The 13,466-nt window shown below is 44.0% G+C and overlaps 1 protein-coding gene across 3 annotated transcripts in view; it reads right to left on the minus strand.

The window, feature by feature from the left end:
• Positions 1-13,466, minus strand: part of IDO2 (indoleamine 2,3-dioxygenase 2) — a 58,734-nt gene that overhangs the window by 9,858 nt on the left and 35,410 nt on the right. For all 3 annotated transcript variants that reach the window (XM_032468693.1, XM_032468692.1, XM_032468694.1), the window contains 3 exons: positions 11,681-11,695; positions 11,319-11,418; positions 9,351-9,468 (listed from right to left, as the gene is read on the minus strand). In XM_032468693.1, the coding sequence (XP_032324584.1) occupies positions 9,351-9,468; positions 11,319-11,418; positions 11,681-11,695 (233 nt within the window). The remainder of the gene's footprint in view (positions 1-9,350; positions 9,469-11,318; positions 11,419-11,680; positions 11,696-13,466) is intronic.

A 13,466-nucleotide genomic window follows, 5' to 3' on the forward strand; every position in this document is an offset into this window, starting at 1 on the left:
TGCAGAAGCAATCAAAACGTGAACTTTACTACAGGCAAAAAAAGCAATTGGTTCCATGTGCTTGTGTTCTGCCGCCCTCCTGGGGCCGCCTCCTCTATCTGATCCTCACAGAAACCTGGAATGAACACAGCAGCAGGAGAGGGAGGAACGTTCCCTCTGTCGTCCCCCTCGCTGGCGCTTGCAGAAGTGTTAAACTCTTCCAAATGCTGCCCTTCTTCTATTTGTGGTCCTTCCCTCCTCTGTACTTAAAAACAACCACAAAAAAAGAGATCAAGGCCATCTTTAAAAAATTAGTATTTTTAAACAGACGTGATATTTGAGCGAATGTGGGAAGATGAAAGGAGAAAAGCAGAGAAAGAACTTCCTCTCTCAAGACTTTCAGAAGAGAGGGAAACTGAAGCCACGGATGCTCATGAAAAGTTCTGTAGAGTCAACAAAGGACAGAGAGCGGAGGGTCTCCTGTCCAGGGTTTGTCACACCTGCTCACATACAGGCTCACTGAGCTGCACTCATCAGTCTGCACAGCTAGTTTTGAATCTAAGCCAATGTGTGGGAGTAATTGATTCCACAGTTTATTAACTTGTGTATAAGGAAGCGCATCCTCACATTGTGATAAATTTCTTTTCATCAATTTTTGAAGGTTGTTTTCTCTTCTTTACTCCATGGGGTCCCCCTGTGACCTGGCATGTTTCTCTTAGCCAGATTCCTGTCTATGTCTCTTTGTTTCTGGGAAAAAAGAAACATCTTTTTTATTAGACCTAAATAATGATATCTCTAAACCATCGATTTACCTGTCCCACCATCACACCTGGTCTCTGGTCCTCCATCTCTCTTTGCCCTGAAGCCCCCTGGGCTCAGGAAACTCACACCTTCCATCCATCTCAGGGCTTTCTCAGGGCCTCTGAGTCCTGTCACATCCTCTCTGCTCATTTGCAACAGCGTCTTATGTGCTGGACCTTTCTCTCGACCCCACTTCTCAATCCTTCCCAGCTGGCGCTCTGTTCCCACAAAAATACTATGCAAAGTACTATGTAAAATTTTTGCTGAAGCGGTAATGACTGGCAATAATTTCATGTTTTAACCAACTTGTCCTATTTAAGGAGGAAAAGGCAAATGCTTATTTCAATAGATGTAAGATAATTTTGATGTAAAATTTTTCGATAGGTATAAATAATCCATTCATGATTAAAACAAGCAAGCAAAAAATGTTAACTGATTAGGTATAGGAGGTAACAACCTTAAACTGAGCAAAGGAATCCATAGAAAGCCTATAGTACATAGTATACTTAATGTTGAAATATAAAAATCAGTCTTTTAAAATATGGGGAAGAAAACAAGTGTTAGCACTTCTGTTCAACACTGTGTTAGGAGTCCTAGCATAAAGAGTAAGAAATAAATTAGAAGAAATAAGTTATAAGTATTGGTAATGAAAAAATAAAACAACATTATTCTCAGATAATACGATTTCTACATAGAAAACCCAGGTAATCTACAGATCATTATGAAAATTAATAAGAGTGTTTATCAAAGTTGCTAGATTCAAGGTTAATATTAAATATCGATTTCATTCTATAAACCAGGAACAAACAGGAATTAGTTAAATCAAAAGATAACATATTCAAAACAAAAATAGAAAGTAGCTATGAATAAAGCAGAAGATACCTAAATCTTTTATCTTGAAAGAAACTGAAGAAATTTAAGAAAAATCCTTGTTCATGGACAAGAAAACTCAGCATCAATATCTAAGAGAAGAAATGCACATACAGAAGATTTTCTGTTTGGAAAAATTTCAGGCCATGGGACAAAAGAATCCCCAGTGATATAAAGACATGGTCTGAGGGGAGCAGGTTAATGTGTTTACGCTGGTCTCCGCCTCTCCACCTGCCTGGATTATAAGGCAGAAGGGCAAGATGTAATATCAAATTCAGGTCATTTTTCTCCAAATTAATATGCAGATTTAATGTAATTCGAGAAAAATTCCTAACGGGCTTTCTATTGGAATTTGACAAGCTGATTCTATGTTTACACGAAAGGCAAGGGTCAAAGATGGGAAAGGCGTCCCTGGAGAATAGCAAGGGGAGGGGCATTTTCTCTCCCTGAAAACGGGAAACACCAGGAAGCTGTAGTTCCCTTAAGACAGATGGTACTGGAGTGGGGAGCGACAGACAGGCAGTGAAACGGAACAGGGAGCCTGGAAACAGATCCCATCTTCTACGAAAATCTGCTGTAACACTGTGCTCATAGTGTAGAAGAGTGAGTGTTCACAGAAGGGAAATCAAATTTGTTTCCTTTGTCATCCTCTATATAGATAATTATTCTTTAATTATTAAAACTGTGTAACTATAATATAACTATTACAACTATAATGAATTATCTAATTATATGTGTATTAAGGCCTGAAATATGAAAGACAATTTCAGAAGAAAATGTAGAAAAATATATTTAAGACCTATGCTTATGAAATAATATCTTATGCAAGACCTTCTAAAACATAGCCTTTTACAAAAGAAATGATACTTTGACTATATTTGAATTAAGAACTTCTGCTTTCAAAAGGTAGAATAAGACAAACTACAACATTTGCAATATATAACTAACAAAAATCACCCTCCAGAGTGTACAAATAAAAGAATTAAAAGCAATAAGTAAAAGAAATGAATACATGTATGTTCATGACTGAAGCACTATGCTGTACACCAGAAATTGACACAACATTGTAAACTGACTATACTTCAATAAATATATATATATATATATATATATATATATATATATATATATATACACAAAAAGGAACAATTAAAAGATAAAAGACTTTTAGAAAAATTAGGAAAGACATGCATTTCACAAAACAGGAACAGGAGCAGTGAGCATGCAGGAACACACGCGTACACACACACACACACAGAGAAGATAGTTCACTTGCTAGAAATCAGAGAAAGGCAAGAGCAACATCACCATCGTGGCGGAATACGAGTTTTCTGCCCTTTCCCCCAATGAACATTGATTTAGACGAGTCACCACCGTGGATAAGAGCGCCTTTGTGGGAGTCCCAGCACACCACTGGAGCGGAAAAAAAAAAAAAAAAAAAAAAGACTGGATGCATTGAAGAGGGTGAGAATTTCATGTCACTTTAACCACATCGCCCCTTCCCCAGCGCAGCTCAGTGCCAGGGGGGACCTTCTCAGCCTGTGATTCCTCGCGCGAGGGACAGTGAGTGAGGGCCTGGCTTCCCCGGCTGCAACAAATGCTGCAAAGACACCCACCTCCTTCTCACCGCATCATCGGAAATACTGAGGTGTGCTGCAGGAGGGCGGGCTGCGGGGCTGGGGAGGGTATCAAACAGGGCTCTGGGGGGGGGGGGCATTAAAGGGATACAGATCCTACGCCCCACCTCACGGACTCCATCAAGAAACCCACCCGCCTATGAGCCCCTGGGGTTTCCTACCATTGCAAAAACGTGGATGAATCTTGAGGGAATTATGTTAAGTGAGAGAAATCAGACAGAGAAAGACAAATGCTGTGTTATCTATCTCCTAGGTAGAATCTAAAAAACGAAAAAGAAAAAACCAAAGTTATAGAAACAGAGTAGATGGCTGGTTGCCAGAGGCAGGGTGGTGGGTAAAATGAGGAGAAAATGTTGGTCAAAAGAGACAAACTTCAGCTGCAAGAGAAACAAGTTCTGAGGCTCTAACCTAGAGCGTGGTGACCGTAGTCGGCAATGCTGTATTGCAACCTGAATGTTGCTTAGAGAGGAATCGTGAATGTTACCACCACAAAAACCAACAAAATGGTAATTACACGGGGTGAAGGATGTGTTAACTTATCGTAGTAATCATTTCCCAGTATATACATGTATCGCATCACTGCACTGTACACCTTAAACTTACATGATGTGATCTGTCAATTATATCCCAATGAACCCGAGAAAAAAAGAGGATATCAGATTGGCAATCAATCAGTCGATCAATGAATAATGGAATGAATAAATGAATAAAGCCGACTATATTAACTGTTGGTGAGGTGGAATTTCAAGTTAGTAAATCACTTGGAGAACAATTTGGTGCCAGTTAGTAAAACTGAAGGCTCAGAGATATTTCCAGTTTATATCCCAGGAGTTTGCGCATGAATATTTGCAGCAACATGTCTCATAACAGCAAAACCAAACCAAACCAAAAAAACAAACAAAACCCCCAGAAGTAAGCAAGAGAATGAATTATATATTTATACAAAAAGCTGCTGTATATAGCAATGAAAATGTACTACATCTATATGACTAATATTGATAATCTTTAGAGAACTAAGTTGCAGAAATAAAATATACATTTTAATTCTTTGTATATAAAGTTCAAAAAATTAATATGCTGTTTAGGAATAATTCTCAAATAGTGACATTATTAAGAAGTGAAATTGAATGATGACTATCATCATCAGAACGATGGTAACTGAAAGGAAAGTTTCGGGCATGCAGTTGGAAAGAACCACACAGATGGTTTCAAAGTTTTTGGCAATGGTCTATTTCTTAAGTTAATCTGTGTATGAAGGTGTTTATTTGACAATTACAATTTTTGCATATACTTGATTTAAATATTTTTGTATTGTATATACATGAGGTCTTTTATTTTAAAAAGAAAAGCAACTAGGGTCCACAGTGGTATACTTGTGTGGCTATTATTAGAATCAGAGCTAGAATCCAAATTTCTGACTCTGAATCTGGTATTCTTTTCATTTTCCTGAAGCTGAATTGTCAGGGAGAAATTTCGAGCAAGCTCATAGGGTTAATATGAACACCTGGTTCAGAGAATACCAGGCAGAGATCGTCTACTAACATGGCGCTGGTGAGGGATGAGAGCCACGTAAACACTCTTGCTTCTGGATCTAATGTGTGTACCTTTTGGCTAAGAAAGGCAGTTCCTAAAAGCCAGTGACATTATCCTCCAGGGAAGACAGAAGGTCCAAGAGCACTTGAGTCAAGCCTCCCCCCTTTCCTTGCATGTGTCTCCTGGGCGCAGGGGGAAAATGGCCCCAGTGGCCAAACCCAGGTCCACTCTGTGATGTCTTCCAGAGTCGCTGTTGTTGCTGTTCAGCTAAACACAAAACATTTAGTCAAGTATCTTTTTCTTCTAAATATAAGTGAATCTCAAGAAAGACACAATGTCTGCTTTCGGTTAGTTAACGCTCGCCTCATGAAAATAAGTATTGTTTTTGTTTTGTTTGGAAAACCTAAAAAAGCTGGCTTTGTATACTTTTCAAGGGTAGGGATTTAGGCTTTATCCTAAGAAGTGGTCTTTACACAAAGCAAAACTCAGCAAATTCTTGATTTGGGTCAGTGCTGTAAAACCACAGACCCAGAATCATCCCAGCATTTTTCACATGACATTATTAACGTTCAATATAGTCCCACTCAGGGAAGTAAGGCTATCACTGATACCAAAAACAAAGCATGGTAGACGCGTAATTGAACTTCATATCCAATGGTCATGAGCCCCAATCTGTATCTTTTGTGTGTAATTCCCACCTTAAAAGCCACATATTTCCACTAGGTGTCTCCCCATCACCCTGAATGTGATGTGTCACAAAACCAAGTGTTGCTTCCGGCCCCTGCATTCCCTGTTTACTTTGAAAATCAATCTACCAACCCAGCAGAACCCGATTCAATCTTCAGAATAAGAAATCTTTTCCTTATTGTAGTCATCATATCATGGTATATACACATATCATGTCATTACACTGGACACCTTAAACTTACACAATGCAATACGTCAATTCCATCTCAGTGAACCTGAGAAAAAAGAGAGGCTATCAGATTGGCAATCAATCAATCAATCAATCAATCAATAACTGAATGCAGAAATGAATAAAGCTGACTATATTAACTATTGGTGAGGTGGGATTTCAAGTTAGGGGTCGTGATTTTTTTTTTAACCAGCTTTGAAACCATACGTTCATCCTTGACCCCTTCTCCTGCCCTGGGTCCTCCTCGATGTCCCTTGTCGATCTTTTCTGTTGCTGCCACTTCTCCACCCCTGCCCCTGCTCCTGGGTCTCACAGCATTGCTGATAAGGATTAAGCAGCTCTGTGAGCCTGGAGGAGACCAGGGTTACATCTGAAGTATAAGTAGGTGTTAACTAGGCAAAGGAGGAGTTGGGAAGAATGCGTAAAGCAGAAAGAATAGAGCACACACAAGCCTTGCAGTGGAAAAAGGTTCTTTTTGGGAACTAAAAACTAGTGTTGGAAAGAACAAGTGAAGGGAAATATGGTATGAAATTAATTAAAATTAATTAAAATTAAAATGGCCTGGGGTCAGATCAGGCTGGGTCTGGAAGAACAGGTTTTCATGAGAAAATTCATTCTTAGAGGACAAGAGCTATTCATAAATATGACAAAGGATATGTGCCTTCCAAGGGAGACCAGAGCTCGGACCTGGCTCAGTTCTCTGTAAACCACCAACAAAGGGAGAGCCAGAACCAGCCCTGCAGGTGTGCAGGGTGGGGATACAGTGAGCACTGGGTCCTGCGGGGAGCATGGATGACACGGGAGGTGCTGCAATGGACTTCTGCCTTGTGGGAGTCAGGCCCTGGGAAAAGGGTGGTCTGGTTTTATTTTCCAGTTCAGCCATGAGAACTGTGGAAAACTGTGACATGGACATCTCTGTGGGCTGGACAAAGGCCTGGTGACAAAGGTCACGGTGGTCCTCAGATACGCAAATGGCAGCCTTAAAATAAAGGGGACCTCTTCCTCCTTCCCCTGCCCTTATGATTCCAGGCTGACATGCTTGGAAAGGAGGTATTTGGGGAGGAACAGAGCGGAGCACACAATTCGTGCTAAAGTTGGGCTCAGAAAGAAGGAATTGTGGGGTGAGCTCCATCTGAGGGAGGAAAGCCATGCAACGAAGCTCTATCACCCAGAAGAACGTCAGCAACCATAAACCACAGGCAATGACTAAAAAAAATCCACGTGATTCCTCACACTTTGTTGTGTCTATTATTTGTTCTTGTTTGTATGATTTCATCTTTCTGGTTACTACGGTTGCATGGCAACCGACTCCAAACTCAGCAGTACAGAACCACCATGGAATTACACTCATGGGCTCTGCAGGTCAGGAATGGGGACGAGGCACAGAGGAGACGGCTTGTCTCTGCTGCACAGTGACTGGGTCCTCAGCTGGGAAGATGGGAGGCCCAGGATGCCTTGACGGTAGGAACAGACGCTCACCGGAGGGCTCATTCACCCCCGCTGGCACCTACACTTGGCCTCTCTGTGTGGCTTGACACCCTTGTTCATGGCCATGGTGGCCCCAGGGTAGGAGGACTTTTTCAGTGGAGACTTGGTACACAAGGCAGCAGTGACATCACTTTTCTAGCCTTGTCTGGGAGGTCAGGCAGTGTCATGCTGCTGAGCCCAATTTTTTTTCCTGATCACAAAGTTTTTTTCTTTTTTTTCCTAACAGTGTACATATATATATATATTTTTAATTGAAGTATAGTCAGTTTACAATGTTGTATCGATTTCTGTAATGCTTCAGTCATACATGAACATACATATATTCGTTTTCATATTCTTTTTCACCAACAGTTACTACAAGATATTGAATAGAGTTCCCTGTGCTATAGATTAGGACCTTGTGGTTTATCCATTTTATATATAGAAGTTAGTATCTGCAAATCTCAAGCTCCTAGTTTATCCCTTCCCCCACTTCCCCCCCAGTAACCATAAGTTTGTTCTCTATGTCTATAAGTCTGTTTCTGTTTTGTAAATAAGTTTGTCTCTTTTTTTTTTTTTAGATTCTACATATAAGTGTTATCATATGATTTTTTTTTCTCTTTCTGGTTTACTTCACTTAAGATAACCATCTCCAGGTCTATCCATGTTGCTGCAAATGGCATTTTATCCTTTTTTATGGCTGAGTACTATTCCTCTATATAAATATGCCACAACTTTATCCAATCATCTGTCCATGGACATTTAGATTGTTTCCCTGCTGATCCTATTGATCCCAAGCATGTCACAAGGCCACCTATGTCACAAGCAAGGACATAAGAGGAGTCCCAAGGTCACATGGTAAGGGAACAAATGGGCTGGAAGATGTCCTTGTGGCCATTTTTGAAAAATGCAATCTGATACGTACATATATTTCACTGCCGTGACTAGTAGTGAAACTTTTAAAATAAATTATGTCTGTGTGGGAAAATCTGCCTTTGGGGGAAACAAGGGAAGTCGCCCCATCACCTCCCGAGGCCATCAGACCTCCTGCAGAGGACGATCAAGAAAACCTCAGGGCTGGCCCAGGCTGGAGAAGGGACCTTGAGAACTAGGGAAGCCTGTAACAGTCACACAGGGCTGCACCACCTCACCGCACATGTGCCGCGACAGGGTGAAGGGCCCCCTGTGACCCTGCCAACTCCTCACTTCTGCTCATTCATACGATCTGAAGACACCTGCCAGGGACCTCCAGTGGCCTTCATATCCTGAGAGATAAAGTCAGGGCATCTTGGCAAAACTAAGATCTATCTCACTGAGTTGAGAGAGGTGGTTTGGCAGAAGGCCTACTGATGCAATCATGAGCGCTTTAAAATTAAAATCCAGGAAAATGCAGAGCTGTGAATCTAAAACGTGAAACAGGGGAACTGAATGGAAACTACATAACCCCGTGATTCCAGATGGACTTCTAGGACATAGAGTATGGGAGAGCAAATAAACAAACTCTTTTAATGAAAGGTCATATTACTTGAACACCACCCTCTCTCCTGCTCCCTCCCTCCTGTCTCATTTCCTATAAACACTCTCTTTTCCTAGAATTCCCCTCCTTTTTTTTTCCAGTGAAGCAGGACCTAGGGAAACAGACACTTAGCAGCTTTTTCCTTATTAAACAGATCACACCCAAATATTGGACAGGAATGCAATCACCAGAATATTATCTAACGAATTGCAGGAATGCAGGAAGGGTGCACACCTTAACTGGTCCCAAGTTTGATAACTTTATCCCTGCTCTGGCCACAGAAAAGGAGGGCTGAGGAAGCCAAGGGCAGTCGTCTCCGCTGGTACCACGGTCCTTGCTGGACCAAGCAGGTACAGATGAGGCTGCTGTGTGCCCCCTCCCCTCCTCCCAAGCTTCGGGCAAGACCTCAGCATGCAAATAAATAAATGACCACCAAAGAGAGGAAACGACTCTAATCCCAAGAGACAATAAAGGATAAAACTGCAAGAAGAGCCCTGCAAACCGAGAGATCACTTTCCAGTAGTAGGAAGAGCGGGTACCTTAAAACAAAGCTAATACACCAGCGCCATCTGATGGAGGTTCCCAACGTCCAGGCCCTTCCTCCCCCAAGCAGAGCCCTCGGCTGCCCTACCGTGCATTTGTCCCAAGACTCCTTTGATGTCCTGGATGGAGAGCCTCAGACGCTGCAGGGCTTGGAGCAGGGATTCCGGGCTGGGCTGCAGGATGGCATTCACTGCCTGAACCAGGGCCTGGGGACCAGATTCAGTCAGTCAATTCATTAGCGTTCACTTAAGGCCGATTGGGGTGGAATGAGCCTCAGAGCTGGGGGAGGCGGGGGATAGCTCAGTGGGAGAGTGCGTGCCTAGCATGCGTGAGGTCCAATCCCCAGTACCTCCGTTCAAATAAATAAATAAATAAACCTAATTACTACTGAACACCTCCCCCCTCCCCCCTGCCAAAAATACCCAAAAGTCCTGCTGTCAGAGCTGGGGACTCCCGGAAGGGCCGCCCTCTGAGTACTGGCCTCTTTGGCAGGGCTCCCCTGGGAGTTCTCTCTGGTCAATTCCCAGATGGACCCCTGGTTAGGTCCTTCTGGATCTTTCCTCTGGCTGCTACTCTATCATTTTCCACCTTCCTTTCCTCCGGAGTTGTCAGGCCTGAGGATCCTTTCTACTTCCACATCTTGAGTTAGGCCACCCACACTCCTGAGTCCTGCTCTTACACAAAAGCAGACAGATTCTGGGGAGCCCACACTCAGGAGCCCCCACCCCGCCATTAGCAATTCTCAACCTCATCTGAGATGTATTTGGAAGAGAAGTATTTTATTCTGTATCTTTCCATGGAGTAAACACACGGATAGGAAGGAAAGTGACCAGAGGGTTTCCCTTCTGAGAGGGAAAGACATGATGGTTCTGCCACGATCTGGTCACCCTACCATAGACACACACGCCCTCCAAACATGCTCACCAGGGAGGGGGTACAGAAAGACAGAAATCTAGCTTCAGTATCTTGCGGCAAGGCAGGACTTTTCTCTAGCTGATCACCTGCTGTTTCAGTGTCTTTTGTACCTGCCTGACCCCTAGAAGAGTTCAAGTTTACAGTCCCCCCACCAGGTGATCTCAAGGATGGTTCATTTTCCCTCAGAGCCTGTGCATCGCAGCTCTCTCTGCCAGGTATCAGGTTCTGTCTCTGTCTCTCTGTCTCTCTCTCCCTGCTTAATTTCTCTACATGACTCAGGTTTTGACTTTAAGACCTGCCATTTCCCTTGGAAAGCTTTGCCTGACCTTTTGAAGGAGCAGGGAAGGAACAAACTAACATCCCTGATGCTAAAACTGTTTGCTGATTCTTTCTAAGAATTCCTGCAGTTGGCTTTCTCTCCCTTGCTGCTTTTGTGCTAGGCAGCCTCCACACTTCTCCCTGACATTCTTTACGATGGTTTTAACCCAGAGGCTGTGCTCCAGGAAGAAGGTAATGGGCCGACAATCTCAGAAGAATGGGCAGACCCTCTGCGGTTCCCCCATTGTGACACAGAGGTTAAGGGGAAGGTGGCAGCACCCTGTAAAGGGCCCTGGATTTTACCACCTTTTCTGGTCCATCCAGTTTTTCTATAAAACCCTAAGACCCCAGCCCCGAGACGGAGTCACAGTTGACTTAGAAGGCCTGGCAAAGCAAGGAAGCTGTTCTTTTTCTCCCAAAACTCTGCCTCGGAGTCTCAATCTGGCTTTCTGGGTGCAGTTTTGCCAGTTTTGTGGCAACACCTTCAGGTCTAAATTAGGTTTTCCATATCTTTTCATGAAAGACTGCACTTCTTTTCTTGTTACCCCGTACGTCAACCCATCTTCCTCCACTGGATCCTGAGTTTCTGTGGAGGCCAGAGTAACGTCTGTCTTTTCCCCCCAGATACTCCATTGCCGAGAACGGTGCTAGTGTGTTGAATGTGCAAATGGTCAATTCCACGGTTCACAGCAGTTGTGGGCTAGAACTTAGGTCCCTTTGCTCAACTAACCAAGGAAGACAAGGCCCCTGCTTGTCTACGTTAATTAATCCACGGTGGGGAAAGGGACTTGGAGAGGGAGTGAAAAAGTGAGTGAGAAGATACCTTAATCCCAGGCACTGCTGCGTTCTCCACCAAAACAATCACCAGTATAAAACCACGCAGGCTTTCTCCCCCAGGAAGTGAGAAAATGATGTCCAAGTTCCTGGGGAGGGAGAGGACCACGTGGTTAGAGAGGTCTGCACACAGTGGCTACACGTGGTCCAGTGGTGGCCTCAGAACTAGGCAACTCCACGTGCAAAGTGCAACCAGTGGGCAAGGTTCTCCCCTCCAAGGATGAGCATCTCCCCCTTCAGGAGCATTCGGGGAGGAAGGAGACCGATCAACCCCAGCCCCAGTCACCTGACCTGAGGGCTCTCAGAGCCTCACATGGCCCTAAAGTGAGTGAAGGATTTCTGAGGGCTTACCTGATTTCCAGGGGTCTAGTCCAAGTTCAGTTATTGACAACCAGGGAGGGAAAAAAAAGAAAAGAACAAATCAGTTTGTAAACCTGATACACCTTCCGGGGCCACGTTGTTCGCAGGCATGCGCACTTGGGAGCAAATATATGTGCAGACACACACATCCGCGCACTTTGGATGTCAGGGTTGTGACTCGACTATGGGCCTGAGGGGAGCAGCAGACGCCACCCAAAATAAGCCACTTTGGCATATTTGATACAGGAAAATAGCACAAGAGAATGGCCGGGTCCCAGGTCTCCGTCGAGTCCATGGGATGGACCCCGCCAAGTGAAGGTCCTTGATTTTCAAGGAAAGAATTTAAGAGCGAGCCACAGTTGAGTAAAAGTAGCTTTATTCAGAGAGAAAGACACTCCACAGACAGAGTGTGGGCTGTCTCCAAGGCGAGGGAGCCAGGGGCCAAGGAGGTACACATTCCATAGGCAGAATGCTGATCATCGCAAGAGGTGAGAGGCACCAGCGGTGACAGCCTCAGAGGATGGGGCTGTCCACGAAAATGAGATCAGCCACGAGGTGTGGGGGTGGTTAGTTTTTATGGGCTCAGTCACTTGATATGCTAACAAGTGGGAGGATTATTCCAACTACTTTGGGGAAGGGGCGGGGATTCCCAGGAATTGGGTCAGCCAGGGAATGGTCATGGCGCCTGTGGGTGTGCCATGAGGCTCAAGGCCTCCTGGAAGTCGAGTCTTCCGCCATCTTGGTTCTAACCAGTTTGTCCTGTCCTCAGCTGCTTTGTCATTCCTTCAGTGGTTGTGCCCTGTCCCCTTCCCTCCTGTCTCATATTGATGATTTTGAATTAAAGGTAGTTGAGAAACAGCAGGTGCGCAAGAGAGACGCTCTGACCTCCTTTGTGGCCCTCAATGCAGGAAATAAATCTCCCATGTGAAGGCACCCTCGTTGCACCAGGAGGTAGAGAGACAGCATCGCCACCAGAGATGTGGAATCCGGGGGGGGAAAACTGTATAAACAAACTTTGTTACTGTTTCACTAATTAGCTTCCCTGAGCCCCAACCCCTGTCTTATCAGTTCTACCCAAATGTATTACTTCGTCGCCTAAAAGCTGCCTGCATTAGTCACGTCTTTGAGTCTCATACTTTTATGGGGCTCCAATATGTGCGGTATTACACCTGTTTTTCTCCTGTTCATCTGTCTTGGGTCAGTTTAGTTATTTTAGACCAGAGGAGGAACCTATACAAAGGGAAATCTTTTCCTCCCCTACAGAACTCAGTGTGATAGACAGACAGAGCTCAGCGCCCACAACAGCCCAGAACATTTAGCCAGTGGCCATCCTGACAATTTATCTTACCCCTTTTATTTATCTGTAGTTGCCACAGATCCACACTTTTGTTACAGCTATTCTATTCCTACTTAGCTTTTAGCGCCTACCTTAGACTAAGTCCCACCCCCTCACCATTTCCTGATCTTTAAAGCCTGCACTGATGTAATTTCTTAGAAATTCTGAAAGGCTTATTGTCCGCATCACTGTCCCAAGTCTGGTACTCCTTTGTCTTGTTAATAAGTCACTTGTGGGTAGACTTTCCTACTACTTTTTCTATTTCCTCTTAGCCCTTAGCCCTGTGCTAGGATTATCGAAAGACTCCAAAAAATAATTGCAAAGAAGCATAACTACTGAGCCCCGGGACTGAGTCTGCATCTTTGGGCTCAGTCGAGCCCTGCACCCTCACTCACTAAGAAACCAGCTTTCTGTCATCATATTTCTGACTCCCACTTCTCT

This window comes from Camelus ferus, chromosome 26, assembly GCF_009834535.1.
Source record: "Camelus ferus isolate YT-003-E chromosome 26, BCGSAC_Cfer_1.0, whole genome shotgun sequence".
In the NCBI taxonomy this organism is placed as follows: domain Eukaryota; kingdom Metazoa; phylum Chordata; class Mammalia; order Artiodactyla; family Camelidae; genus Camelus; species Camelus ferus.